Source organism: Populus trichocarpa, chromosome 10, assembly GCF_000002775.5.
Source record: "Populus trichocarpa isolate Nisqually-1 chromosome 10, P.trichocarpa_v4.1, whole genome shotgun sequence".
Lineage (NCBI taxonomy): Eukaryota > Viridiplantae > Streptophyta > Magnoliopsida > Malpighiales > Salicaceae > Populus > Populus trichocarpa.
The window spans coordinates 12,383,020-12,409,922 of record NC_037294.2 but is presented as its reverse complement, the minus strand read 5'-3'; the positions used below and the strand labels follow the sequence as shown (position 1 = coordinate 12,409,922).

At 33.8% G+C, this 26,903-nt stretch overlaps 2 protein-coding genes across 3 annotated transcripts; one reads left to right on the top strand and one right to left on the bottom strand.

Moving 5' to 3' along the window:
• The first annotated feature begins 7,018 nt into the window (after positions 1–7,018).
• On the top strand, positions 7,019–9,741 carry LOC18102538 (zinc finger protein SHOOT GRAVITROPISM 5). 2 transcript variants are annotated; one of them, XM_006378365.3, is made up of 3 exons: positions 7,019–7,539; positions 7,729–8,128; positions 8,744–9,741. In XM_006378365.3, exons 1-3 carry the CDS (start codon positions 7,425–7,427, stop codon positions 9,495–9,497), a joined length of 1,269 nt encoding a protein of 422 aa, XP_006378427.1. In that variant the 5' UTR covers positions 7,019–7,424; the 3' UTR covers positions 9,498–9,741. The 2 variants fall into 2 exon arrangements, with proteins under 2 accessions (XP_006378427.1, XP_024465323.1); XM_024609555.2 differs by having other exon boundaries at positions 7,019–7,603.
• A 5,644-nt stretch (positions 9,742–15,385) lies between these two features.
• Positions 15,386–19,121, bottom strand: LOC7462644 (serine/threonine-protein kinase BRI1-like 2). The gene has a single exon (XM_002314718.4). It carries the CDS (start codon positions 18,962–18,964, stop codon positions 15,557–15,559), a length of 3,408 nt encoding a protein of 1,135 aa, XP_002314754.1. The 5' UTR covers positions 18,965–19,121; the 3' UTR covers positions 15,386–15,556.
• Between the last annotated feature and the right edge of the window lie 7,782 nt (positions 19,122–26,903).

Sequence of the window (26,903 nt, the reverse complement as noted above, 5' to 3'; positions counted from 1 at the left end):
ATAACAATTACACTCACGTATTTCTAACCTAAAGCTTGTTTGTCAATCGTGAGCTTTATAGCCCAACTCATAAATAATTAAATATAGACTCGATTGAGACTTAAAGCCATAATTTCATATCTTCGTCTCGTCGCTGATTTGGATCACACGATCCCATGATAACACGATGCATGTATAAAGATCAGGAGATAAAATAAATTAAACTATAGTTAATTATAATTTATGCATTGTATCTGGGAAAACAGAAATTGATATTTACCAAATAAAAACCCGAATTTCCTAAAAAAAATTCAAACATGTAGGAAGCAAAAGCCCAAACCTATATCCGAAGCTCTATTATAAACCGTAAAGAATGATGGGTAGTTAGTCCGATGAAGCATCCTGTTTACTATTGCATTTTAAACGGGGGAGGGGGTCAAATTTAAAAATCTTGTTTTGTTTTAATTTTTTTTATGTTTTTAAATTATTTTGATATGTTGATATTAAAGATAATTTTAAAAATATATTATTTTAATATATTTTTATAAAAAATATTTTTAAAAATAATCGTTAATAATCTTATAAATAGATAAAAATTATGAAACTATGATGTTATGCAGTTGTGAGTGATTTCTTGAAATTTTCTGGGTTGGCAATAATGAGAGAGAATGTTGATGTCCGAACAAATCTAAACCAAAGCACAAACTCTGTATGCTTTTTCTATCTCAACAAAAATATAAAAGCTTTCGCACGGTTGTTTGTAATAATTGTTTACTGTAATTAAATTTAATTATAGTATTTAATTAAAATTAAAATAATAAATAAGTTGAGTTTAAATGATGTGACGTGCCAAAATTTGAAGAGGACTTGCTTTATTGACTTTCAAGAAGGAACTCCCTTAAGGCACAAGCATTTGTCTTTATCTTTCCTTTCCTTTTATGATTTTATCTGCTTTTTATCCCTTGGTAACTTTTTTCCCCTACGTATTTTAATTATTCATAACAGAGCACGTTGGCTTTTCAGGCCCTGACAGTACCTACCAGAGAAAATGGCAGTCTCTTTCTCTCTCGGACAAAAAAAACATAAAAAATAATTAAGAGCACAAAAGAATCTCTAGAAAACAAAATGAAAGTTCCATGAAGGTGAGAATACAAACAAAGTGAAACAAACAAACAAAATCTTCTCTCTAATGCCTCGAAAGTAAGTAAAAGGGGCGTGTGATGGGCATATATGCTATGGGATCCTGGATTGCATCTGGGTCCTTTATCCCAGCTTTGGTTCACTTCTCAGGATACTAACAATCCTAAACAAGACAAAGGCCTCAGGTTTCAGTGCAGTAACCGCGGGCTACTAGTTGCCATCAGGAAGGGACTGCGGGGCACACATTATCTGCTCTCTTCTTCCCTGTTCCCTGCTCTCTTCTTCCCTGTTCTCTGCTCTCCCTGGATATTGATGCATCGACTGCATGTTCAAATTCAAGTAAGCAGTCAAGAACGTACCTGAAATATCCCTACAATTAATGCTTTGCTTACGAGTTTCAAAGAGTGAAGTTTAACTGCTGGGAAGGAAATCAAGCCAGTTGGAGTCTTGCAGTCAACATATTGTTGATTAAAATATGATTTGGTTTACGAGTTTAAGCTATACTTTAATTTAATTTGGTCGATTAAACTAAGAAAAAAATCATTACGTTAATTTGGGAATCCTGGACAATTGGGAAGGATGATTGCCACCTACTTGCTTTTTTGAATGCAGCATGTGTTCACAGTCCTTATTCCATCATCGACTTCTTATTCTTTCCAGCCCGACAAACAAATACAAGCATCTTCCCTCCTTTCTGTCATGATTGTTCAATACAATTATCTCCGCTCAGCTGTCATTCCCAATTTGCATTTTATAAAGTAGGAGCATTTAATTTTTAGGGTAACAAATTTTCAAGTTATTAAAGGTTTTGTTGAAGTGATTTTTTTTTTCTTTTACTCAATGATACTGAATATTCTTTGATAAGCTTTCACGTTAATTCTTGTGCTTGAACAGCAATGAAAATTATATTTTATATATTCTTTTACTGATGCAACCACGATCTGAAAGAAAAAATGCAATCCATGTTGGATTTTAAAACTATGAAAACTAAGATTTATTTGCCCTAGCTAGCTAGAGGACCAGTTTACGTCGAGGGTCGTATAATTGTTTCCAAAATTATTTTTCAAACAGGAAAATTTACTCTCAAATGGATATGTTTTTAATTATGTTAATTTGTGGGTTTCAATCCCTTTTCATTGATGGATTTAGGGGTATAGAATTTGTTTTTCCTCGTATAACTATTTGCAAAAATACATATTTGATTTGAAAATTAAATTTGACTTATTCAAATACTAATTAGTTGAATGATTTATTCTGAGGTTTATATATATTATTTATTTATTTATTATTATAATTTGAAATTCGCATTGGAAGGCAATGAATGTTCACTATAAGAAATGCTAATTATTTTATTTACGATGAAACTAATTTATCCTAATATAATTTATTTTTCTATTAGACCCATTCTTTGTAAAACTTTTACAATAATTTACCGGTAACCTTGTACTTGAAAAGTAGAAAGAAAAATGGCCCTATTTTTTCTTATATAATGAGATGAGTTTCAAACCTTTTATTCTATTTTTTTTGGGGTCAAAATTAATATAATTAATTATGAATATGACTTCATATTATATCATATCAAAAATAATAATCTACATATGGTCACAGAAGAAAGAGAAGTAGAGGGGTCTAGCCCTCTATATTAAATTATGTGTAAGACTGATATAATTAATTTCAATAAAGAAATTTCACAGAATAATAAAAGTAAAAACCCAGACATTTTATAAAAATCAAAATTAACTTAATTAATTACGGATATGAAAATATATTAATCAACAACCCATCGGTTTATTTAAAACAAAGGCCATTTCTCCAAGCAAAAAATCGTGTACTTTTTGTATTCAATTCACACAAGAAGTTTTGCATGTTCTGACTTGACAAAGCCAATGAGCCAAAGTTATCATATAGAGTTATTGAGTCGTCGGCCGATGGCCCAATACGCGCCCTAAATTCCGAAAGGAGCTTAGTTTTCTATTGCAGAGATGCTGGTTATATTGTCTATCCAAGTAAAGGGAACTGCTCGGCCATTTATTTAATATTTGCTAAAAATATTCCATTTCTCGTGCTTCATGTTCTAAATCTTCATCAAGGGACCTGCTAATCTTTCATATTGTATCCTCGTGTCTAAAGTCTTTAATTATCCTCGTATATATGCTGCAACGTTAAAGGACTCCTTGGATGGAGTTTTTATGATTGTTTTTTAAAATATTTTTTATTTTAAAATATATTAAAACACTAAAAATTACTTTTAATTTAAAGTAAAAGTATTAAAAATAAAAATAAACCGGTAAATTCCTTTATATTTGTGGGTTAGTAACAGGAGTTATGGAACTCATCTTAACTCGGTGTCGTATCAAATCAGTTACCCGTCTACTTAGAATTTATCTGATGCACGTCCAAAAAAACGTGAGACCTCCTAGTTCCTCATCATAAAAAATAATAATAAAAAAAAAGTCAAGAAGTCCAAATAAAAATGAGTAACAGTTCTTTTACATTTTCTTTCCCTTGGTGACACAACAGGGCCCTCCTGTATTTGGGTCAACTGAATCATCCTAACCCAGTAAGTACATATCTCTGTCAAAAAAACTCTACTTTTATTCTATTGTTGAAAAAAAAAAAAAAAACAGGACAAGTTTCGTTCATGTCAAAACAGAAACCGATTGCAAAAGCTCCACGGCCCGGATTAGTTTCATTTTTGTTTTTGTGTTTAGAAGTATTTTAAAATAAATTTTATTTTTCTAAAATTAATATTTTTCCATTATTTTCAAATTATTTTAATGTGTTATGTTAAAAATAATTTAATATAATTTTTTAATAAAACAAATATTTTAAAAATCAACCAGTCTCTTGTACATGATTTTGGGATGTAATCCGTGTTTCTTCGGTTAAATAAAAGTCAGTATAAAACATGAAATTTTGTGATATTTAAGTTAGTGAAAGAAGCGTAATGCATGAGAGAAAATGAAAGGAGCAGGAGAAGGGTAATTATGGTACATTTTTTTGTATGTGGTTATGTTGTTCAGTCGACTTTCGTGCCTGCTGATCTATATATCGCATCTTATGAGTAAGAGTGCAAGATTACTTACAGAGATAATAATAGTGAACCGTTTTTATCGTGAACGATTGCACAATTATATAATGTGAGGATGAATTCTAACTATTAGGGTATACTTTAACTGGTCAGTTATTAAATTTGTTTTATAAAAATTACTAATTTGAATTTTATAAATTTTAGAGTTATTAAAAATTTATATAATTATTAATATTATGATACGTGAGATTAGTTAAGATATTTGTAATAATAATAATTATTATTATTATTATTATTCTGGCAGATTTTTCAATATCCTGGTAGCTTGTGAAATAAGGCTTTTCAGAAGGTGTTGTTCCGTCAATTTGCAAGATAGAGATTTCAAGTGACGTTGTCCTGATGGATTCATGGAGGCGTTGCTCTAACTTGTAAAATGAGAATTTAGTTTGAGTGGTTGGGCGTGAAAACTCGCGTGGCGTGCTGTGTGTGTGAGAAAGGAAGAGCCGCCATTTCAGAGGAAAAATCAAAAGCATATAGACTTTTCTCGGCATTACAGGCCGCCTCGGCTGTGCAAAAGACATATTTATCTCCCAGCAAACATTACCCAGTTAACTAGCTCTCGAATAATCAGTTAATTATTTAAAAAAATTTAATTTTTTTTATATAATTTTTTTATTTTAAAATTATTTTAATGTGTTGATATCAAAAATAAATTTTAAAAAATAAAAAATATATTATTTTAATACATATTTTAATAAAAAACACTTTAAAAAACAACCACAATCACGCTTTTAATAAACACTCAAAAATAGCAAAAATGACATCACCTTAAACCAAATAGTTCCTCCTTTTTTTTTTAATGGCTAGAAAGGAAAAGGCTTTTATTAAGATGGGGATCTAGTAGAAAATAATTCTTAGGAGATGTAATTGAGAATTGGACGATATATAGTTGGGTGATCAACACGTCCTCGGTCCAAGTTTCTACCGAGTGGTATAGTAGAAAAACTATTTTTAAATTTTAGATCCAATTAAGCTTCAAGAAAAGAAATCTCACAAATCCAATGATGAAGGGTACAGGTCTAATAACACAAATAACTCGTTAATTTATGATCTTTCATTTTATGGTGATCCTGTGGCATTTATGTAAATCCAGCTACTATCTCTTTTCTCCTCTATATATTGTTTCCCCCCCCCCCCCTAGTTTTTACTTGTTTTCTAGTCAAATTAAGATCAAGTATATTCAAGAACCGAATTGATGGTCTAAATCAAATCATGTAACTGTAATGCCTTGTACTTGTAAATATAATAAGCTTGGTATATAAGTGAAAACCTACCACAATTGTTTTCCCCCCCTTGTTTTTACTTGTTTTTTAGATATTGTTGCGTTGTTTATTGTTTATTGAGCATTAATTAGGTACAAAAATCAATGTAAAAAAAGAGAGGAAAAGAGGGAAAAGAGAAATGAATTGCCAAAGTCACACTACTAACATGTTACACGTTGGAAGGAATATCTCAAAAAGAAGATTCCAAAGGCTCCTAGGATGGACCGCGTTTAAGCTCGAAGAGAACTACATGCATGAGCCACCATAATGCAAACACTTCGCTTACTTACATGAGACATTCATTTCTCTTTTTATTCTATTTATTCCTTAATTCTCTAATAGTTATTTAACTTATATTCTGATTTTTTAATAATTATCAAAGAACCATTCCAACCCAATAACTTAAACTGTTAGGTAATCAAATAAATAGGGATGATAAGATTCGAACTCGTGACTGCTTGGTCATTAAGGTTTTGATATCATGTTAAAAAACCATCTTAATTAAATAGTTTAAACTGTTAGATAATATTGTAGAATATAATTTATATTAATCTCTAATAATAATTTTTAAATTGAAACTAAACCTAGGAGGTTTTCATTGTTCACAAGCGGTACTTTGGAGATTTTGCAGGTCTTCTTTAGGTATTTCGATTATGTTGCATAATTTTTCTTTGCCTTATCATTTTTGTCCTTATGTCATAATTTCATTTGAGGCCTTCAAACTTTCACAAATTTCATTTTGCTCCCTTCAAAATTTGAAAATGTTTTACCAAGTCTTAAACTCTACATTCACGAGGAGGCATGGGCAAGGACAGGATACAAAAAACTGGTGTCTGGTACGGAAGATTCAGGACACGTACGTACAAATATATATATATAAAAAGTTTTTCTTTTGCAAGAAGCATCGAAATAAGCATATCAAGGGTGCATGAGTTGTTAAAATATGTGAACCTACACGTTAGCAATAAGACTGTTAAAGCCACATTTTTCATTTCCTTTGATAATATTCCATCAATTATTATTGAAGCAGATTATATTGTTTTGTCTTGATATTGTAAAATCAACACATACATAAAATTTTAAGAAAATCATTATATATATATATATATATATATATATATATTTTTTTTTTAATATCTAACTGTGATGAGAAGTGATGAGAGGAGGAGTATGATGTGATGTCACGTGTAAGAGAGCTCTGGACTGCATTTATTCATACAAATTACAGTTACAGTGTGATGTGAATGATGACTGTTTGTTTAGATGTGGAGAAGGATGTTTTTTTGTTTCTGTCCAAAATGTTCTGAGTGTGTGGGCTCATAGATTTACGCAATGGTGACTGGGTCAGTTTTTTTTTTTTATTATTATTAATATGAATATTCATGTTATTTTATATATACTGAAGTAATTCTATGAAAACTATATAAGTTTTTAATGTTTTTAGGATTTATGGGATTTAAATTAGTAATTTTTAGAGAATAAATCTAAGATATAATGAGTTAAATTAAACCCCGTTGGTTCCTCTCTCTCTCTCTCTCTCTCTCTCTCTCTCTCATATCTGTAATGTATTAAACTGTAGATGGAGCTTTGCATACAAGACTTTGCCTCTCGATCTTTACCTGATCAAGATGCGGTGAGGGTCAATGAAACAACGACAACAACAAAACTATAAGAAACCTCACGGCTAAACAGAAAAGCTAAAAGAAAGAAAAGAAGAAGTTGATTTCAGAAAGCAAAGAGCTTTTCTTTCTTCTTCTTTCTATCTTTCTCCATGTTCTCCCAAGCTAGCTCTTAGCTTTCTATCTCTCTCTCTCTCTACCCATTTTCTTTCTTTTATCATCAGTAAAGCTGAAAACCCCACTACACCAAAAATACTCCAAACACCTGTACAGCTAAAGATTGATTTGTTTCACTTCACCTCCAACAGCATATAGCCACCAAAACCCCCACCCATGTTAGACAGCATCACCACTTCAACTGCTCCTTCTCCTTCCTCTGATCCCTTCACGAGTTCCTTAGATAATGGGCTCACCAATAAAAGAAAAAGAAAACCTGCAGGCACACCAGGTAGGAGCACTCCAAGGACAAAAAAACAAGAATAACCCCCATATCGAAACTCTCTATCCTTTGTGTATTCATCTCATTTCACTTCACTTCACTTCTTCTTCTTCTTCTTTTGCAATCTAATTCATGGGTTTTCTTTCTTATTCTAATCTGCTTAATTAATCCTTTTTCTTCGTTTGTTTTAAAAAATAGATCCAGATGCAGAGGTTGTATCTCTATCGCCCAGGACCTTACTAGAATCAGACAGATATGTCTGTGAGATCTGTAGCCAAGGGTTTCAAAGAGACCAGAACCTACAAATGCATAGGAGAAGGCACAAGGTACCATGGAAATTACTGAAAAGGGAGACACAAGAAGTGAAGAAGAGAGTTTATGTATGCCCTGAACCAAGCTGCTTACACCATGACCCATGCCATGCTTTAGGAGATCTTGTTGGCATAAAGAAGCACTTTAGAAGGAAGCACAGTAATCACAAGCAGTGGGTTTGTGAGAAGTGCTCTAAAGGTTATGCTGTTCAGTCTGATTACAAAGCTCACCTCAAAACTTGTGGTACAAGAGGTCATTCTTGTGACTGTGGCCGTGTATTTTCCAGGTACTCTTCTTTTTGTCAAATAATCCAACCCTAAAAAATCCCCACGAGCATAAAAGGGCATGTTTTTCCTTTTAGGGATTTTCATCTTGCTGTTGGTTTTATGATAATGATCCCACAAAACAAATGCAAGTCTGTTTTTATTTTTCTAAATAATCTTTTACTTGGCTGTACCAAATCCAAGAATGATTTCCATTTCTGTGGTACATGACTTCATGAATGCCTATATAAACGATCTAGGCCAACCAATGTCAGTTCAAGGAGCTGTGAGTGCATCACTGTTCCCCAAGACAGTTTCCATTATAGAAGTAAAACCCAATTAATTACTTGTAGCACGGAAACAAACTGTGCGCTCGTTTTGCACACACAGACCCCATCCCACTTTTTTTTTGGGCTATATGTATTTAATATATAAACCTTATATGATCAATTGTGCATATCCTTGAGCATTTTTATAATGCTTGTTTCTTAGCATCCCTACACGTAGAGACCTTAATTATGCCTACTTGACTTGGTTGTAATTGCCTACCTCGGCTATTAAAAGACACCAAGAATAATCCACGCCATTAATTAAACTTAACAATCACTTTCAACCAGTCACGTTCCTTGTCTTTTTAGGGTGGAGAGTTTCATCGAGCACCAAGATGCTTGCACAGTAAGGCGAGCCCAGCCTGAACTACAGGCATTGCAGCCGGCGGCCTGCTCATCCAGAACCGCCTCAAGCACCAGCCCTTCAAGTGATGCCAATTTTAGCATAGTTCCGTTACCAGGGATACCAATGTCAAAGGCAACCGAACCAGTTTACTTTTACTCGGATAGAAATGATGCATCTACTAGTCAGCAAGAACACAATCTTGAACTTCAGCTCCTACCATCTTCAAGCACTCACTTCCCACAAAATCCTGACGAGGGTTACGCTACAAATTTGAAGCTTTCAATAGGGTCAAGTGATAGTTTAAAAAAAAACGAACAATTCAAGGCCATTATGGATCCAAGTGGCCCGAAAAGAACTTATGAACCTACACTAGAAGCAGCAAAGTTAGAGGAGTTTGCTAATGAACAGTTGAGGTTGGCTATAACTGAAAAGGCCTATGCTGAGGAGGCTAGACAACATGCAAAGAGACAAATTGAGATGGCTGAACTGGAATTTGCAAATGCGAAGAGGATAAGGCAACAAGCTCAAGCTGAGCTTGAAAAGGCTCAAGTTTTGAGAGAGCAAGCTACAAAGAAGATTAGCTCTACCATTATGCAAGTCACCTGCCAAGCTTGCAAGCTACAATTCAAACTATCAACGGCTGCTGCATCGGCAGACGAAACCTCCCTTGCTATGAGTTACATGTCCTCAGCAACTACTGAAGGGGACGGGGAGTGATACCCCAAAAATTTCATGCAAACAGTATTAAGCAAACCTTCTCTCTTTGTTTTGTTTTTATATATATTTGTTCATTTAAATTGTCTGTTGTAACCTGTAAAAAAAAAAAAAAACTCTCTGCCTATATCAAACTTGGTGTTTTTGACTATTTTTATTGCTAGTTAACTAAACTGGGATGTGGGATGGTGTAACAGTACATTTGTACTGATTTAATATAAATATCTTCATTTATTTGAAAGAAAAATAGCTAGCCAGACACCATTATATGAGGTTTCAGTTTGTTTTTTTTTCCTGAGCAAGACTTATGAGGTTCCGTACATAATGACCCATATATATGCAGTGCAATATTTACAAGGAGATTCCAAGGAAAAAACTGATTCTTACAGTTACAGAGACCACAGAACTCATTCATACCATCGTAAGACGACAGGATGTCTCGTGAATACCTCACTTGATAAATTTGTAGTTTCTTAATTATAAGACCGAAATGCTTCAAATCTTTGTTTTTTTTTTTAATGTACATATATACTCTCCTAATTCCATGCTTATTACTAATAAAGATGGAGAATTCTCTCCGGAGACATGATCATGAATAATATGATAGCTTCTATGCAAAAAACACCTCCTTGAGTATCCTTTTTTGCCTAGCTAATAATTAAGTAGTTTGTCAATTGGCATGTGACCGTTGGTTTGAATATGCATTTAATTACGTTTTGGATTAATATATAAAGAATAGAATTGTGTCAACAAAAGGTGTCATAATGGGAGATGGAGGGAGCCGACTTAAAAATTACATTCATGGATCTACGATTCATGCACAGCTTTAAAGGTTGGTAAACTAAAGCATGCATTGTGAACTGTCTGCGCGACCCTTTCTTAGTATGTAATTATGCATGACATAAGGATTACTGGCAGTATGCCTCTAAGCTTAAGCGATTAGATTTCTTGGGACCATAGCTAGTATAAAATAGGAAGAACCTTTCAAAGGACCCATTTTTTAACCCAAATTCAATGTTAGTATAAGAGAGAATGAGAGAGACAAAAGAAAGGAAGAGTCTTTAAAGAGCGAGAAGGAAAGGGAATGTCATTTTCATTGCATTTGTGTCTCCTTTAAATGCTTATAAAAACACCATGTTTTTCAGCGCCACAGCTGAGATGGTTATAGACAGGCACTCGTCCCTCTCAACGTAAACAACACACAAACTTGAATATATTTATGTTTCTCTCCCTCTCTCTAAAACACACACATCCTTTGAGAATCAGGAGGGGTTGCAGAATTATACAGCACAAGAGAGAGGGCACAACACCTTTTGCATTTAATACAGAGGCCAATGCATGACTCCCAGTTATAAGACCTGATTTGTAGTGGTTAATAATAAATAATAATGGCAGCAGCTGATTTTCTTAATTCATAGTTTAAGCCAAAACAAAAGCGAAATGCAGAGGCAAAGAGATGCACCAAAAGGCCAAAGGGTTTCCATTGCTTTCCTTTCTTTTTTCTTCCTTTAGTGGGACCACTTGCTCCTCTTTCCCAACCTTTTAATGCACCTTCCTTCCATGTTCTGTCCACTCGATAACGATCGGTGGCACTTCCGTTATTTTCATTCAGTTTTAGGGCTTCGCTTTTTTACAGCTATTTCTTCTTTTTATTATTTTTACTATTACTATTAATAAAACTGGATGTTTTTTTTTTTTATTTCTCTTTCCTTTCCCTTTTAACAGTAAATTTTTCTTCTTCTTTCTATCAATTTTTTTGGTTTTCTTTTTCTCCTTTTTCTTCCTCCATCCACGTAAACAGTATATTTTTTTGGATTTTTTCACTGTTCTTACTACTCATGGCATTGTTCATGGGAATAGAGCTTTATTTTTCAATTTTTCTTGGCATTATTCACAATGAATTTTTTTCCACTTTTTTGTCTTCATGAACAGTCTATATTCTTTGCTGTTCTTTTGTTATTTTGCACTATTTTTACTATACATGTGGATGTTACAATTTTTTCCCACTATTCACATTATCAGTGCAATTTTTATTTGCACTATTCACATCAACAATCCATTTCTTTTTTTTTTTCTTTTTTTTTTTGCAAACCAAAAAGACTAGGGTGTTGTTCAATTTTTTTCCTTTTTTATTTCACTATTGATGTGAACATAATCTATTTTTATATTTTCCACTTATAGAAAATTGTTAAATAGCAAAAGAAACACCAACAAGATATTTTTCATTAGTATTTTCTAATGATAATAGCTACAAAATATTTTTGTCAAAAATCTCCAACATAATAACCTATAAAATAATTTTTATAGGTATTTTTTTTGTTGTTAGTTACTAATATAATTATCAATAAAATAAAAAAAATATTATATCAGTGATTTCATTGTTAAGATGACACGTTATTATTTGTCGACAGATTTTTTATCGGTGTAAATCAATTTTTTTTATGGTGATATGTTGCTATTAACGTGAACAAACTTTTTTTTTCCATGATTTATATTATTCATGATATTTTTCATGTTACTACTACAATTCTCTAATTTTTTCTTTTATTTTCACTATTTACATGATCAATGCAATTTAAGTTAGTGCTGTTCACATGAATAATGATTTTTTTTACTATTCACATGAACAATCTATATCCTTGGTTTTTCTTCTCTCTCTCTTTCTTCACTATTCACATCACCAGTACAAATTTGTTGGCAATTTTCACAAGAATAGTGGATTTTTTTTTCCTTTTTTTCTTGTAATTTTTTCTCTCTGTTTTTTTTTCATTGTTCACATCAATGTTCTATTTTTTTTTGTGTTTTACCTTTTTTTTCTTGATCTATTCACATGAAGAATGCAATTTCTTTTTTTATTATTATTTTTTTTTCAATTTTCCATTGCACTATTAATATGAACATTGTATTTTTATTTTTTTTATCATTGAGCTTGATTTTTTTGCAACTTAACCCTTCCAAGTTATATTAATAAGGTTTTATATGTTGAGTGTTTTTTCATGTTCCCATATATGTGAAATGACAAAGAACATCTTAATCTTCAATTCAAGGTTGATTTTGTGAAATAGAATTTAAGATTATATTTAAAAATAGAATTAAATAAAAAAACAACAAATTCCATTGTTAATTTGACGTGTTTTATTTGGTCCCTAAAGTGCGTCTTCTGATTTTTTTCAAAGAAGTTTGGGGCGGGTGACATGTCGTTTACCCCAGTTGCAAATAAAAAAATCAAGGACCCAATCATGCGGACCTCCCAGGGACATCATTAGTGGCATTGTTTGTGGAAAACTAATAAAAAAACCATTGATTTCTTTCTAAAGTTTGCTTTTGATATTTATAGGTCTTTCCATGTTACACAACCAATGCTCACCTATGCTAGGACTTGGGATAAGTCTAATCGTTACCTTGGATACTCCTACCTAACAAGAGCTCAAATAACTTACTAGTCATATGCAACTCCTTACCCAAGCTGTGTTGGCATCTCGAGGGCAAAATCAAACATTGTCATATCAACAAGTCTTAACACCCTCAACAACTCACAATGTATTAGCGCCACGACCACCAACTACACTAGGAGCTCAAAGATGATTATATTATCTAGAGGAGACTAGTTATAATGACATTTCTATAAGTTACTCAAGGGATCACTAGCACAATTGCCAAACCCGTGCATAGAACAAATACTCTGAATGTACTTCCATGCCAAACTATCCAGACTCTCAACAGCCCAATAGACAAAGAGTTAAGAGACAGTCTATGCATGAGCATACCAAGAAGAATGTTTATGTCCTCATCAGTGGATAATTTCTCCCTTTTCCAAACTCATATTGAATACTCGACTTCCTAAAAACTACATTTTCATGGAAATAAATTTGGACAGCTATGATGTCTTGGCCGACCTAAAAGAACATGTACAAAATATGCGCAATATCTTTTTAGTGTTGCCTAACAAAAAGGTAAGACAACATATCTATCAAATACATAAGTTCATAGTTTTCATTCTCTACTACATACATGTTTGAGAGCATCTCTCTCTAGTATATTATTATATTTTCTCTCTCTAAAAAAGATACTTAAACATTTGAGAGTCTTCACATCCACCAAATAAGATCTTTTGCAGGTACTAATTACAAGACATTTTGGTCAATCAAAAACAAAGTATAAGCTATCATCCACCTTGATCAAGGAGAATGAATGAAATTGTTAGGACCGATTGATTAATCATTTATTCAACTCAGAAATCTTATTCCTAGACTAAATTTTTTAGATTTTATTATAAAAATATCTTATTTAAATTATGAAGAGGATGAAATAAAAATTTAACAATAAAAGAAAAGTTACGTTACATCGTAAAAATCCAAAGAACCTCTCATTGAAAATTCTAAACAATAAAATAATGACAACTTTTCAAGACAGCCTTCCTCTTCTAAAAAGAAAAAAAAGACTGGCCTTAAGTACTGTTTTGCCTGCTCTCTTTTTTTTCCCGCGCTCATCCATCAGTTAATTTCCTTTCCCGTTGTGCCTCGCCTTAAGTGCTGTTTGGTGTTTGCGGCAAAAGTCTTCAAGGATACGTACTGAAAACATTATAATTTTCCAAATATTTTTTTTATACGGTTTGTAACTTTAAAAATTCTTCTAATTAAATCTGAGTCATTCAGTTAAGGTAACATAACTATCATGCTCTATGAAATATGAGATGACTCTATATGAGATTTAAACAATTATATTACAAAAATCCTTAAAAAAAATATGGAGATCCATTACATCAATTAGTTATACAGTTTTGATCTAAGTTAATAAAATTTAGTTCATGTAATAATTTTTTGCTCACACTCATTAATTTGTTTTTAGTCCATCTGGGTAAGACAATCACTCCATCCGAAGTGGTTCATCGATTTAACAATTCGTTCTATTATTTGCTTTCTATCTCTCTAAATTTATGCAAGCACTAGCAGAAGCATGTAAACAAATAAGCAGAAACCTTGTCGCCAAAGAAGTCGAAGTATGTTTATTGTGTGTTTTAAAAGTATTTTTAAAAGAAATTAATTTTTTTTATTTTAAATTAATTTTTTTTATTTTTAGATAATTTTAATATACTGAAACAACTAGATAAAAAAGCAGGCTAACATGGTTAATCACGCGTTTCCCTAAGCTTACATGGTGGATTGCAAAAGGTGACTGCAAGAATGTGTAAGCGAATCCAATCACATTTGCAGAGAGCTACAGAGGTAATATCCATACGATCAAATACTTAAAACCCAATTGCAAGAGAAGTTATTAGAGGATATACAGAGGTAATTCTCCACTACCGGTAGACATAGATATGCTTGAAGCGAGCGAAGAGTGACTTCCCGAGATGCCAGGTTTTTAACTGTAGCAGTGTCCGTTGCGAGAACAATGAGAGATGTTAGAAGCAAAATCAACGTAAACACTCTCATCACTAGGGCTGTTGTTGGCAAGGCATTGGAAGGCTGGGCAAGTTAACACACTGTTTGAAAAATCTCACTTCCATAACGTGTGATTTATCTATATGTATTCAATACAATAAGTTCAAGAACGTAAATCTCGCTTCTCCTATTAATTCAATTCTTTGATAATCTATTCTCCCGTATATATATATAACACAAGTACCAAGTTAATCTTTAAGTTGTTGTCAGAGAAATTACGTTGAAATTAAGTTCTTATGGTGGCTGGCTTTCAAGCAAGTCCGGATTCGTTTCCCTCCTTTCTCTTGTTGGAAGAGTGCAATTCCACGAGTATAGGGTGGGAATGCCATATTTTTGGTCATTGATCTTGAGAACTGGGAACAAGGAAGGTAAACAGATGGATGCAAAAAGGATTATGAAGCTTGATTTGCAGATCCCAGGATATGAGGCTCTCTACAAAGTATTGCATTTCATGAGGAAGAAACCATATTTTTTATCATAATTTCTGTTAGGCACTAATCAACAAATCAAAATTAAAACATTTGCAAATCAGATACAAGAAAATTCTTAAAACCTTGGCATAAGATATTGAGAACCTTAACTTCTTACACTATACGATCCACAAACAATACGTTTTGTTCAACCACTATTGCTGCTTCCACTGGCTGATCCAGGCATCAGCTCTCTCAACATGGCCACCACTTGCAACATGCTAGCCCTCTTGGAAGGGAAATCATCAACACACTGCAATGATATTTCCAAATACCTTGTCATTTCTTTAACTTCTTCTGCCTCAGCTTCATCAGTTCCTTTAGTCACAGATAGCAATTCTGGGTCTATCACTTCCATTTGTTTCCCTTCTCTTACCTTCATTTTCACCCAACCCACCAAGTTAGTGTCTCCAAAATCATCTTTATCGGTGGGACGTTTACCTGTTAGGAGTTCCAGTAGAACAACACCAAAAGAATAGACATCTCCTTTTGCAGTGCACCGAAAGCTTTGGTAGTACTCCGGCGGCACATACCCCGGCGTTCCTGCGAGTGTGCTTACACTTAGATGAGTGTCAAGTGCACTTATAAGCCTTGCCATTCCAAAATCTGAAACTCTAGCTTCCATTTCGTTGTCCAATAGTACATTGCTTGACTTCATGTCTCGGTGAATAATGTGTGGGATGCAATTGTGATGTAGGAAACAAAGTCCCTTGGCTGCACCCCTCGCAATCTTCTTCCTTTCATCCCAAGTTAGAATCCGTCTGTCTCGTGCTCTTCCTCTTCCGTGAAGCATTTCATCGAGACTTCCAAACTCCATGAATTCATACACAAGTAGTCTCTCCTCACCAATTTTGCAATATCCCAGCAGAGGGACAAGGTTCCTATGCTTTATCTTCCCTAGAGTTTCCATTTCGGCCATGAACTCTCGATCACCTTGGCAGCTTAATCTTATCAGCTTCTTGATTGCAACACTAGAACCATCCTTCAATGTGGCCTTAAACACTTCTCCAAACCCACCACACCCGATAAGGCTTGCTGCAGAGAAGCCGTTGGTGGCCTCAATGAGCTGGGAAAACTTTAGCTTCCTCAGATGCCTCTGAAATGTGGCTACATTGATGCTTAACGGCTCTTTCTCTTTGTCAATCTTCCATGTTGTGGCAGCATAGGATGCTTGCAAACTCTTAAGCATCTTGACTTCCTCTGCTTCCTTATGCCTCACACGCACTGCTATTGCCCACACAATCAAAATGCACAAGGAAGCAATGGAAATAAGGATCCCTAAGACAATGCTATTAGCCCAAGATGCAGCTGCAGTCTTTCTACCTCCTCTGCCACCATCTGAGGGTGGATTAGATGCTGTATGACTATTTCCGCTCCCACATGGGGTCAATGGAACCCCACAAAGTCCTGGATTGTTTGCGTACTGGGTTGCTGGAAGTGTACTGAGCTGCCCCCTCTGTGGGATTTCCCCTGTTAATTCATTACTTGACAGATCAATTTGCACCAGGAAAGACAGATTTGAGAATGAGTCTGGGATTTGACCCTGCAATCTATTATGTGATGCATCGAACACACCCAAATTCTTGAGCTGGCCAAGTGATGCTGGAATCTCTCCAGATAGCTGGTTATGAGATAATTCAAGAACTTGGAGGGCCATCATATCCCCAATTTCGTCTGGAATTTTCCCTCGGAGCTCATTGTAAGACAGATCCAGATACTCCAGTGTTTGGTATTGTGTAAAACGGCTCAAGACTGCTCCGGAATACATTATTGTGAAATCACAAGTCTTAAAGGTTGGGACCTGCAAAAGTCTTTCGGCTTTGATACCAGCAAATTCCAGCAAACCTCCAACTCCTTTGCATGAATTTCCCACGTTCCGAACAAACACCAAAGTGTTTCCGGACAAAATTCCACTCAATGCTTTTGCCCCCAGCTGCCGGCCAAGTCGAGGTGGGATTTCACCAGTGAGCTTGTTGCTGTTCAAGTCTAACCAAACCAAGCTGCTGCAATTTCCTAGCTCTGTCGGTATCTCTCCACTCAAACTATTGTTCGCAAGCTGCAAGACTGCTAACCTTGACAGAAGGCCGAATTCCCGTGGGATTTCACCTGTGAATTGATTGCTTGTGAGAGAGATCCATTCAAGATTAGTGCAACGGAATAATTCAACTGGGATTATGCCGCTTAGGTTGTTATTATTGAGAATAAGATCCTTCAGGTTTCTGCATTTCCCCAATTCCGGTGGAATCTTCCCTTCCAAGCTATTATACCATGCTATTAGCTGCTCCAGGTTCTCAAGCTTTCCAAGCTCAGCAGGGATCGAACCATTGAGGAAGTTAATGCTGAAATCAAGTGTCTTCAGCTTGGAACATTGTGATAGCTGTGCTGGGATTTCTCCGATAATGAGATTATCTGGCAATCTCAGCTCCTCAAGAGAGGCTGCACCTGGGCATATATCTGGTGGGATGGTACCAGAAAATCTATTGGAACTAAGATCCACAATTTTTAAACTCTTGCAGTATGAAATGGAAGCTGGAAATGATCCAGATATTAGGTTGTAACTTAGCAACAATCTCTCCAATGAAGCAAGATTTTGAAGGATAGAATCTGGAAAGGGCCCTGATATATTGTTGTTAGACAAATCAAGAGTTTGAAGCAAAGAACAAGGGGACAAGGAGACAGGAACCGGGCCTGAAATGTTGTTATAGGAAATCTTGAGTTCTAGAAGTGAATTACATGCATTTCCCAACTCAGAAGGAATCCAACCAGTGATATGATTGTGAGAGAGATCCAATCTCTGTAAACTACTTAGTTTACCAAAAGACCTTGGGATCTCTCCTGTGAGCATATTGAATGAAAGATTCAAATTTTTTAGATTTGTACAATTTGAAAGGGTAGGAGGAATGGAATCCATTAAATGGTTTCCAGATAGATCAAGCTGCGACAAGGAGTTGCAGGAATTCTCGATTTTTAAACCTGAAAAGGACCCTGTAAAGTTGTTATAAGAAAGGTCAAGTGTCTGAACTTTATCGGAGTTCAATAAGAGATCATCTGGTAACAACTCTGATAAATTATTATGAGAAAGGTTTGCGTAAACAAGATTCGGGTTCTTGGAGAAGAAATTCTCAGGAACCGGACCTTCAAGTCCGGTATAACATAATTGAAGCTGCTGGAGTGCATATGGGAGGTGAAGCAAAGAAGTGGAACTTACAGTAAACAAATTCAAAGACAAATTCAAAGCAGATAACATATCAAGAGAAGATAAAGGATCGAAAGAGATAATGCCAGCAAGAGAACATCCAGTAAGATCAAGATGAGTGACTCTTCCAAGAGTGCAAGAAACACCATACCAGACGCATGGACTTCGATTAATCTGCCATCCTGATAAAACTCCTTGTGGGTCATTTTGAATCATCTTCTTGAATGAAAGAAGGGCTGCAGCATCCGTCCTTATCGATGGAACGAGACCTTGCTCGGTCACAGAAACCGAAACAGAAAACATGAAGAGAAGAAGCGCAAGTGCAAGATGATGGAAAAGCTGAACCGGGTTGCTCTCCATTGGAGAAACAGGATTTGCAGAAAGAAGAGTTGAGAGCCGTAGTAGTGTTGTGTAGTGTATATAAAAAGAGAGAGAGATGGGAAAGAAAGTGGTGAATATGATGAGGGATCGTTGTTGTTGTCGCGAAGAGGGGGAAAGCTTCAGGAAAGGAGTTGCTTTCTATTATGGGTTTTTTTCTTTTATAAAATGAAAAGGGAGGGAACGTGGGGAGGGAAAAAGAAAAAGGAAAGCCTCACTGGGTTGACTGGATTGCCTTCTCGTCAAAAAGGGCGTAGTGTATATTCTATTCTTGATTTATTATGAGATGAAAAATAACTTCTTATAATATGTATAATTTATATTCTTAAACGTACTTCGTACAAATTAATTTAAATAAAAAATCATGAAAATAGAGGATGAATTTTGGCGAGCATGCTTGTGCTACAGCTGAGCACTAGAAGAAACTCATCGATAGAGATTGAGAGACTATGGTAGGAGAGATGATTTGATTTTTGGTCAAAACCGGTGGGGACCGCAGACAAGGTAAATCTAAGATCGGCGGCTTTTTGTTGAGAGGGGGACGAAAGAGAAAAAAATTGGATTGTGTTCGATCCGAGATCAATGTCTGCCAGGGAGGCGTGGGAGAACCTTTTTGTTTTTTAAAATATTTTTATTTTAAAATATATTAAAATTTTATTTTTAATATAGAATATCAAAATACATCAAAATATTAAAAAATATATATTAATTTAAAACAAAAAAAATTAATTATTTCAAAAACAATTTTTCACTGAAAAACATACAGGATCTAAGTGTTTAAGGTTAAATGCCTTTATGAAGATAGCAAGGTTTCAGGTTCCACATGATTGTTTATCATATATAAAATGATTTTTTTTCTAGCATTTTAATTTTAAGCTGCTTTTTTTTTCCCTTCGCTTGTGAAAAGTAAGGAGTACGGATTACTACTCGAAATAAAATTCATTTTTTCCCTTCGCTTGTGAATTATTTGTCGTAAGATTTATCGTTGCATGCTTAGTTTAGGTGGTAAAAATGTTATTATCTAGGATTTGATTTGGAGAAATAATTTTTTTTTATGAATATACTAACTTTAATTTAAATGTCATACTTAAAATTTGATCTGAAAACTATAGTTTTAATATAAAAAAATGGTTTAAAAATACTCCAACCATTAAAAAAAAAAAACAATTTCAAATTTGTATATGGGAAATATTTAAAATCTAATGTTATATTACATGCTAACAATTCATGTATGTTATTTTATAAATATTTAGTCTTCAACGATTGCACGGCACAACTTAAGCCAGAGTCTCAAACCCTTATTACGCTAAGAATTTATTTTTCTTAAAACAAAGGAAAACCAACTTGACTTCTACATAAATAATTTTTTTCAGCTCCAACCAGCTTTTTTAAAATATTTTTTATTATTCCAGAAAAAAAAATATGAATGCATAATTCTTAAAATGTTAATAACTTTCAAGCAATTACTAACAACAATTTTATGGATATGAACAGAAATATAAATAAACATTGTTAGTAATCTTATTAAAAAAATATAATTAATTTTATGAGATTTAATTCACTATTCTATTTAACACATTTATATATAATTTTAAATATTTTTTGAAATATTATTTTTAAGAAACGACCAGAAATAAACCGATTAATTGTCAAATAAAAGGAGTATTTTATCGCTGCAAGACAGAAGGTAGCGTGCCAGGGTGCTCTGTTTTCTCTGCAATGTCAACCTGTGAACCCAAAACGGTGGTAAAATCTGAAGTTGTATGGTTCTCCTCCCCACTGATCAATACGTGCTACAGCTTCCTTTTTTCATAGAATACGGCTCCTCCTTGAAAATCTCTTTGGGATTATATCAGCTACACACACACACACAAGATGAATGAAGATAATTATGCAAGTTAAAGTCAATGGCAGAATTTATAAAGGAGAGATCGTGTTATATTGGGGGTCCCAAATGCTGAAATATGGGGAAGGAATCAATGATACAGTTTTGAGATGCATCTGTTTGTGAATGCGATGTCACTCACCGAAAATTAAAATACATCTGTGGGAGAGAATAAAAAGGAAATTAAAGGGAAAGAGATAGGCCCACAAAAGGAGCAGCATCAATGAGGCATGGTGGATTAAATGGCATACCGCCATGGGAGGTGATGATGGCTCCATTTGGTTATCTTCTTTTCCCTACCCTTTCGATGCTCAAGCTGGGCTGACCCTCTTTCTTGCTCACTGTTCGTCCCCTCGAACCCTCTGCTGTCCTCAAATTCTCTTATCTTAACGTTAAAACTTCAGCTTTATGGCTGTTTTGGGCCCACTTTTGCTTTCTTGCATTTGAATATATTCCCAATATCGGATGATCTTCTATTTTATGTTCCTTTAATTTTTTTTTTAATTTCAGTAGCGTGCAAATTTTTTGTAAAGCCACTACTTGTAAGTATGATTGATTCCATTGTTTACTCATGAATTGCAGAGTATTTTCTTGTTTTTCAAAAAACAAAAAACAACATGGAGAAGAAAAGCTATAAAATGTACAGAAATATTTTCAGCAAGTTTCTTTTATCTTTAAAAGATTTAAAAAACTACTGAATATAAATTTTGAAGATATTCAATTTTTTGAGCACCCGGCACGGCATGTGAATGTGCTTCCGATGCTGGGTTCTGACCCTCTTTCAGGTCGGTTGTTTCTTTGCAGAGGGGTTTGGAAAAAAACATGCTACGAAAACAAGAGCCATCACTGTATTTTTGAGAAAAGTAAAGAAAACAACAAATTTTTTTCCCAAAAAATTTAAAAACCCGAGTTATTCCAAATTTGTCCATGCAAAAGGTATTTGAATTCGTTAAGTGAAAGCCATTGCCTTGTAAAACCAGAGGAACAATTTATGAACCTTTTTAAACAACATACAAATAATGATGAGGAAAATAGCATTAAATGGTACGCAGTTTATACATGCAAAGCATCAGCAAAAACATAATGTAGATGGGCACGTAAGATATTTGAACTTGTAATTATTTAGTTATTAAAATTTTAATATCATATTAAAATATCATCTTATCTAAAAGTGTAAATTATTAGGTGAAGTTTCAATATATAATTTTATATTATTCTTTAATACATACCTTTAAGTGAAAAAATTTAGACTTGAAATTTGCATATATCCATACTACATGATGTTTAATTAATTTTTTTTAATAAAAATGATTATATTTGAACTCGTGATCATTTGATCAAATAAGGATCAAATATCATATTAAAGAATCAATTCAACCCAATAACTTTAAGCTATTAGATGAAATACTAAGATATAATTTATATAAATTAATCTCTAACATATACTTATGATTATTATTGTATATATGAAAGCGATTAATAACAAAATATTAAAGAAATTAGTAGTCGCGTGACTATCCTTGGATTTAGGGAAATTATTTTTAGAAAGATGTTGGCAAATTATTGTCAATTTTCTTAGTTTGTGTTATGTATTTATAATTAAGAACTTTAGATTAGTTAGTCTACATAAATAATAACGTTAGTACATTAATTATTTGATTTACTTTTTTGTACATTTATACGCATTTGAATCTAAATAAGCATGGGACATAGCCATGATCGATCATTACATAATATCTGTAACAGTTTATTACATTTTAACCGCAACTGAAACCATGTTTTAATCAAGACAATTCCAGGTTTAGAAAAAACATTTGTCTGAATATACAAATATTAGAAAACCACTCATGTCAATACAATACATCTTTCTCAATTGCAATTTTCTTAAGGCGAAAGACGCCGCCGGCCCTCACAGACTACCCCATATCAATAGCAAGGAAAAAAATAAAGAAGAAAAGAAAAGGATGGGAGCACGGTGAGGTTCCGGGAACTCCATTAGAATTAGAGCAGAGATCTCATATTATGACAATGGTAGATTACAGTTTGACAGCTAGGAAAGCTGCTTAAAACTTGTTATTAGTAAGCTAGATCAAATGATCATTTTAATAATTACTGTGATGATGGGGCCAGTAAGAGAAATATTGCTGTCAGCTCAAGTCTTCAAAAAAGTTATATCAGAGAACTGAATTGCCCTCGAACGAGGATATACTTTTGACCGCTCCTATTCAATGGGATATTTCCGAACTTGTCACATTTGTTATCCTCTTTCCCAAGTCAATAAAATCATGAAGTAAGAATAATTATACTGATAATTACTAGCTAAAGTTCTTCGTTTAGATATATCAGTAACCTCGATCCTCTCACTCTGCAGCAGGCCTCTAATTCTCGGATTTTATTCAAGTTTTTTTTCTTTTTTCCCTCCTCAAACTGTCTCTGATTTGCACATTTTTACACATATGTTTACTGAGATGCAAAGCTAACATTGCGGCCTCACAAAAAGGGAACTTCATGAGTTATGAAACCAATTTATTATTTCAGCAGTACTTAATTATACATATTGATAAGAGTATAATTATCATATATATACACATAATTAGTCTATCCATATATATATGGATAGGCTAATTATCATGCGTGCTGCCTTGCTTGCTTTTTCGAAATGAAAGAAAAGGTGATTCCTTTTGTCAAGGGCGCACGCATGGGGTTAATCTTCGAAGTTGGACCGTCTAATCGACCTATAGTTAATTTACTGTTAACCCTCACAGGTAAAATGATTCTTATCATTGAGTTTAGGCATGCTCTTGAGTAGACCATGCACCGAGGCAAGTAGTCTGTCTCAATTTCCAGTTATTTGAGGAACGACTGGTGGTGTTTGAGTTTAGGTATTTAATAAAAAGAATTTGAAAATAATTATCACATTAATGCTCATACGCATAATGTACGAATCATGAAAAACTCTTAAATTATCATGATTTACATAAACGTGTGTGTATTTATATATCAAATTTTTTTATAAGTTTTAGAAATTTGTTTTTTTCCCTAAAGCTTTTAGTTTTTTTTTTTAATTCCGGTGCTGCCATGAGGATTGTGAGGGTTTTTTAAAATGTTTTTCATTCAGAAATGTATTAAAATAATATTTTTTTATTTTTAAAAAATTAATTTTAATATCAACATATTAAAACGATTTAAAAACATAAAAAATTAATTTTAAATAACAAAACCCAAAATTTAGCAAAACAGCCAAACACCCCTTAAAATTGACTTGATCAAGAATGGTTATAATAAATAGTTTTTTAATTTATTTTTCAAATTTGTACATAAAATAGATGTGTGTGCGCTTTTACAATAATTCAAAGGCAAAATTAGAACTACGATTAAAGTAATTACGTTGTAGATTTCGTTTCCCTGAATTAGGGGAGAAGATGGGGAGAAATATACCATCAAAACAAGCCAAAAAATAGAGGGTGTGTGACTTTTGATGTAAAAATAAATTTAGAAACTGAAATGGATAAAAAGAAGGAATTGAAAGAAGACCAAAATGTCGTCCATGGCACGCCGGGCAACACCCACTTTATATCACTTCCCACTAACGAGATTTTTACAGAATCCAAATGATTGGCCATGCCCTCCAAGCCCACGTCTCCTTGACTGCCTCTCCCTCTCCCTCTCCGATCTCTATCTCTCTCGTGAGAAAATGTAAAAAAGTTGGCATAGAAAACAAGAGAATTTCAAAGGTCGTTTTCAAACACTGGAAGATTACTCCCTTGGCGTGCAAGCTTCGTTGGACTAGGTTCTTGTTGATAAACAGTATTAATCATTGTTCCTAATAGGACGGTTCAACTACTAATTAAATTAATATTTTTACTTGATGATCTCGGATTCGAATCTGGTTATAATTGCGGTTAAAATTCAGGGCTAGGAGAGAGCTATCTGTTGTGTTTCAACCTTCAGTGAATAAGAAGAAAAGAAAGTACATTAATGATTCATTAAAAAAAAAACAATGTATTTATCGTACTTCATTTGAAAGAAGAAGAAAATGTATACTTCTTATTTTCAAAAATACCAATGGATAAATAATTGAGTAATTAGTTTTGAAAATCAATATGCATTAAATGATGCTTAACGAGCACTGTGCTGAAATTGGTAACATATGTTTCATTGAAGTGGATGGCTTGGATAGATGTTGAATGTGTAAGTTACGAGATTTTCTTCCTTCTGCGAAGCTTCCTCCTTTGTCATTTGTTGTAGCGATCATCTTTCTTTACTTTAAGTGGTATGTTCCTATATTATGATTTATGATTTAAATTTATTATGAAGGCAGAAATCTGAATCCTGACTGCCTACTTGATATATACCACCCAATTGAGCTTTGAAAGCCAGGATTTGACACAAAAAAAACAGAGGCAAATATCATGGAGGGACAACACAGTATCCAAAAGGTACTTTAGATATTAATCTATTATTATTATTTCTGATTTTCCCGAGAAACGAAATTAGTACAGTGTTAGGAAATGCATTTTGTTGCACATACTAGGATATATGTAAATTCTGGTAAATTAATTCTCAGAATTAGCACAGAATAAATTCTCGTTTATTCTGGTAAATTCTGCTGCTTTTACACTTTAATAAATGAAATCAGATCCTGCCCTTACTAGGATATGGTAAGGGAGCTTCATAGCTAGCGGAGCAAATCCTCCATAGATACATTAATGTCCTGCCTTAGAAATTTAATATAAAAATAAAAGTTCCTTTGCTTTTCCCCGCCTCCTTTTGCACTCCACCTCCACGTCCCAAATTTATATCTGAGTCATGCTTCTGTAATTTTCAGAAGTGAGATGTGGAATAGGAAAAATAAGCCAGGGAAAATGATCGGATGGCGAGAAAACAGTTTCCTGTCTAGTCTCATTATCCAAGAAAACAAGTAAACTATTGTATTATTTTTTCAGACAAAAAAGAGGAGCAAAATATAGAGGAATTTTCTAAAATGGTTGTAGAATAAGTTTAAGTTTTTATAACGAGTAATTCTGATATCATCAAAGTTTATCCAAATATTTATAGAGTTTAAATACTACCATCCCCCTTTTTTCTTCTTATTAAATATTTAACAGCTCAAGGCAGTGGTTGTTTCACAAGTGCATGTGTTATATAGGAATTAAGGAGGAAAATTTCAATTGAAATACTTGAAAAAAAAAAGGTACAGATATCTTGAAACATGAAGGATATGGCCTATAAGGACTAATCAATATTAAACCAAGTGTATCCATATATGTAAAGAGGTCAGTAACTGCAGATACAGCTGATTTGCAATAGCTAATGGACCTTGAATAATAACTTGAAACATGTATTCTTTAGGCAAATTATAATCCTGTTACGCTAGGCTTGGTTACCCTGCACTGACATAGAGTTAGGTACAAAGAAATTTACTGTACAATTCTTAATGCTAGTAGACTCATGAATTGAAAAGTTGAAGCTGCGGGCTGTCTTCACCAGCAGAAGCATTCATTGTGTAATTCAGAAACACATCGTCAGAGAAAGGGATAAAGGTAGTAGGAGTAAAACCAAATTGAAACCACAGATAGAAATCTAGAACCTTTGGACCTCTTTTATGCGATGCAAATTAAAATGTTTAAAGCATAAAGAACTGGTGTAACTCCACCACCATCGATAGTCTTCAGCAGCAAGCTGAAAGTAGGTCAAAGCCACAGTAACCAAAGCAGTCGTCATCAGCAGAAGCGTGGAGAGAAGTAACAGGAAGCCATATGTGGAGTAGATATTGTAGCCCCAAGCACTAGCAAATATGCAGTACAGCTCATTGAGAATCAAACTGAAAGGAAGAAACCCTGCCAACGCCATCTGAGGTATAGAATCCCTATACAAACGCATTGGAAGAATGGGTTTTGGACTCTTTGTGGCGCGGCACGGAGCCTGAAACTCGGCTTTGCAATTTTTCCCATCAATGCCACACAATACGAGCAAAGGTCATGCAACTAGCATCCATGTAAGAAAGAAAGATGAACACAATAGTGCCAGAGGCTA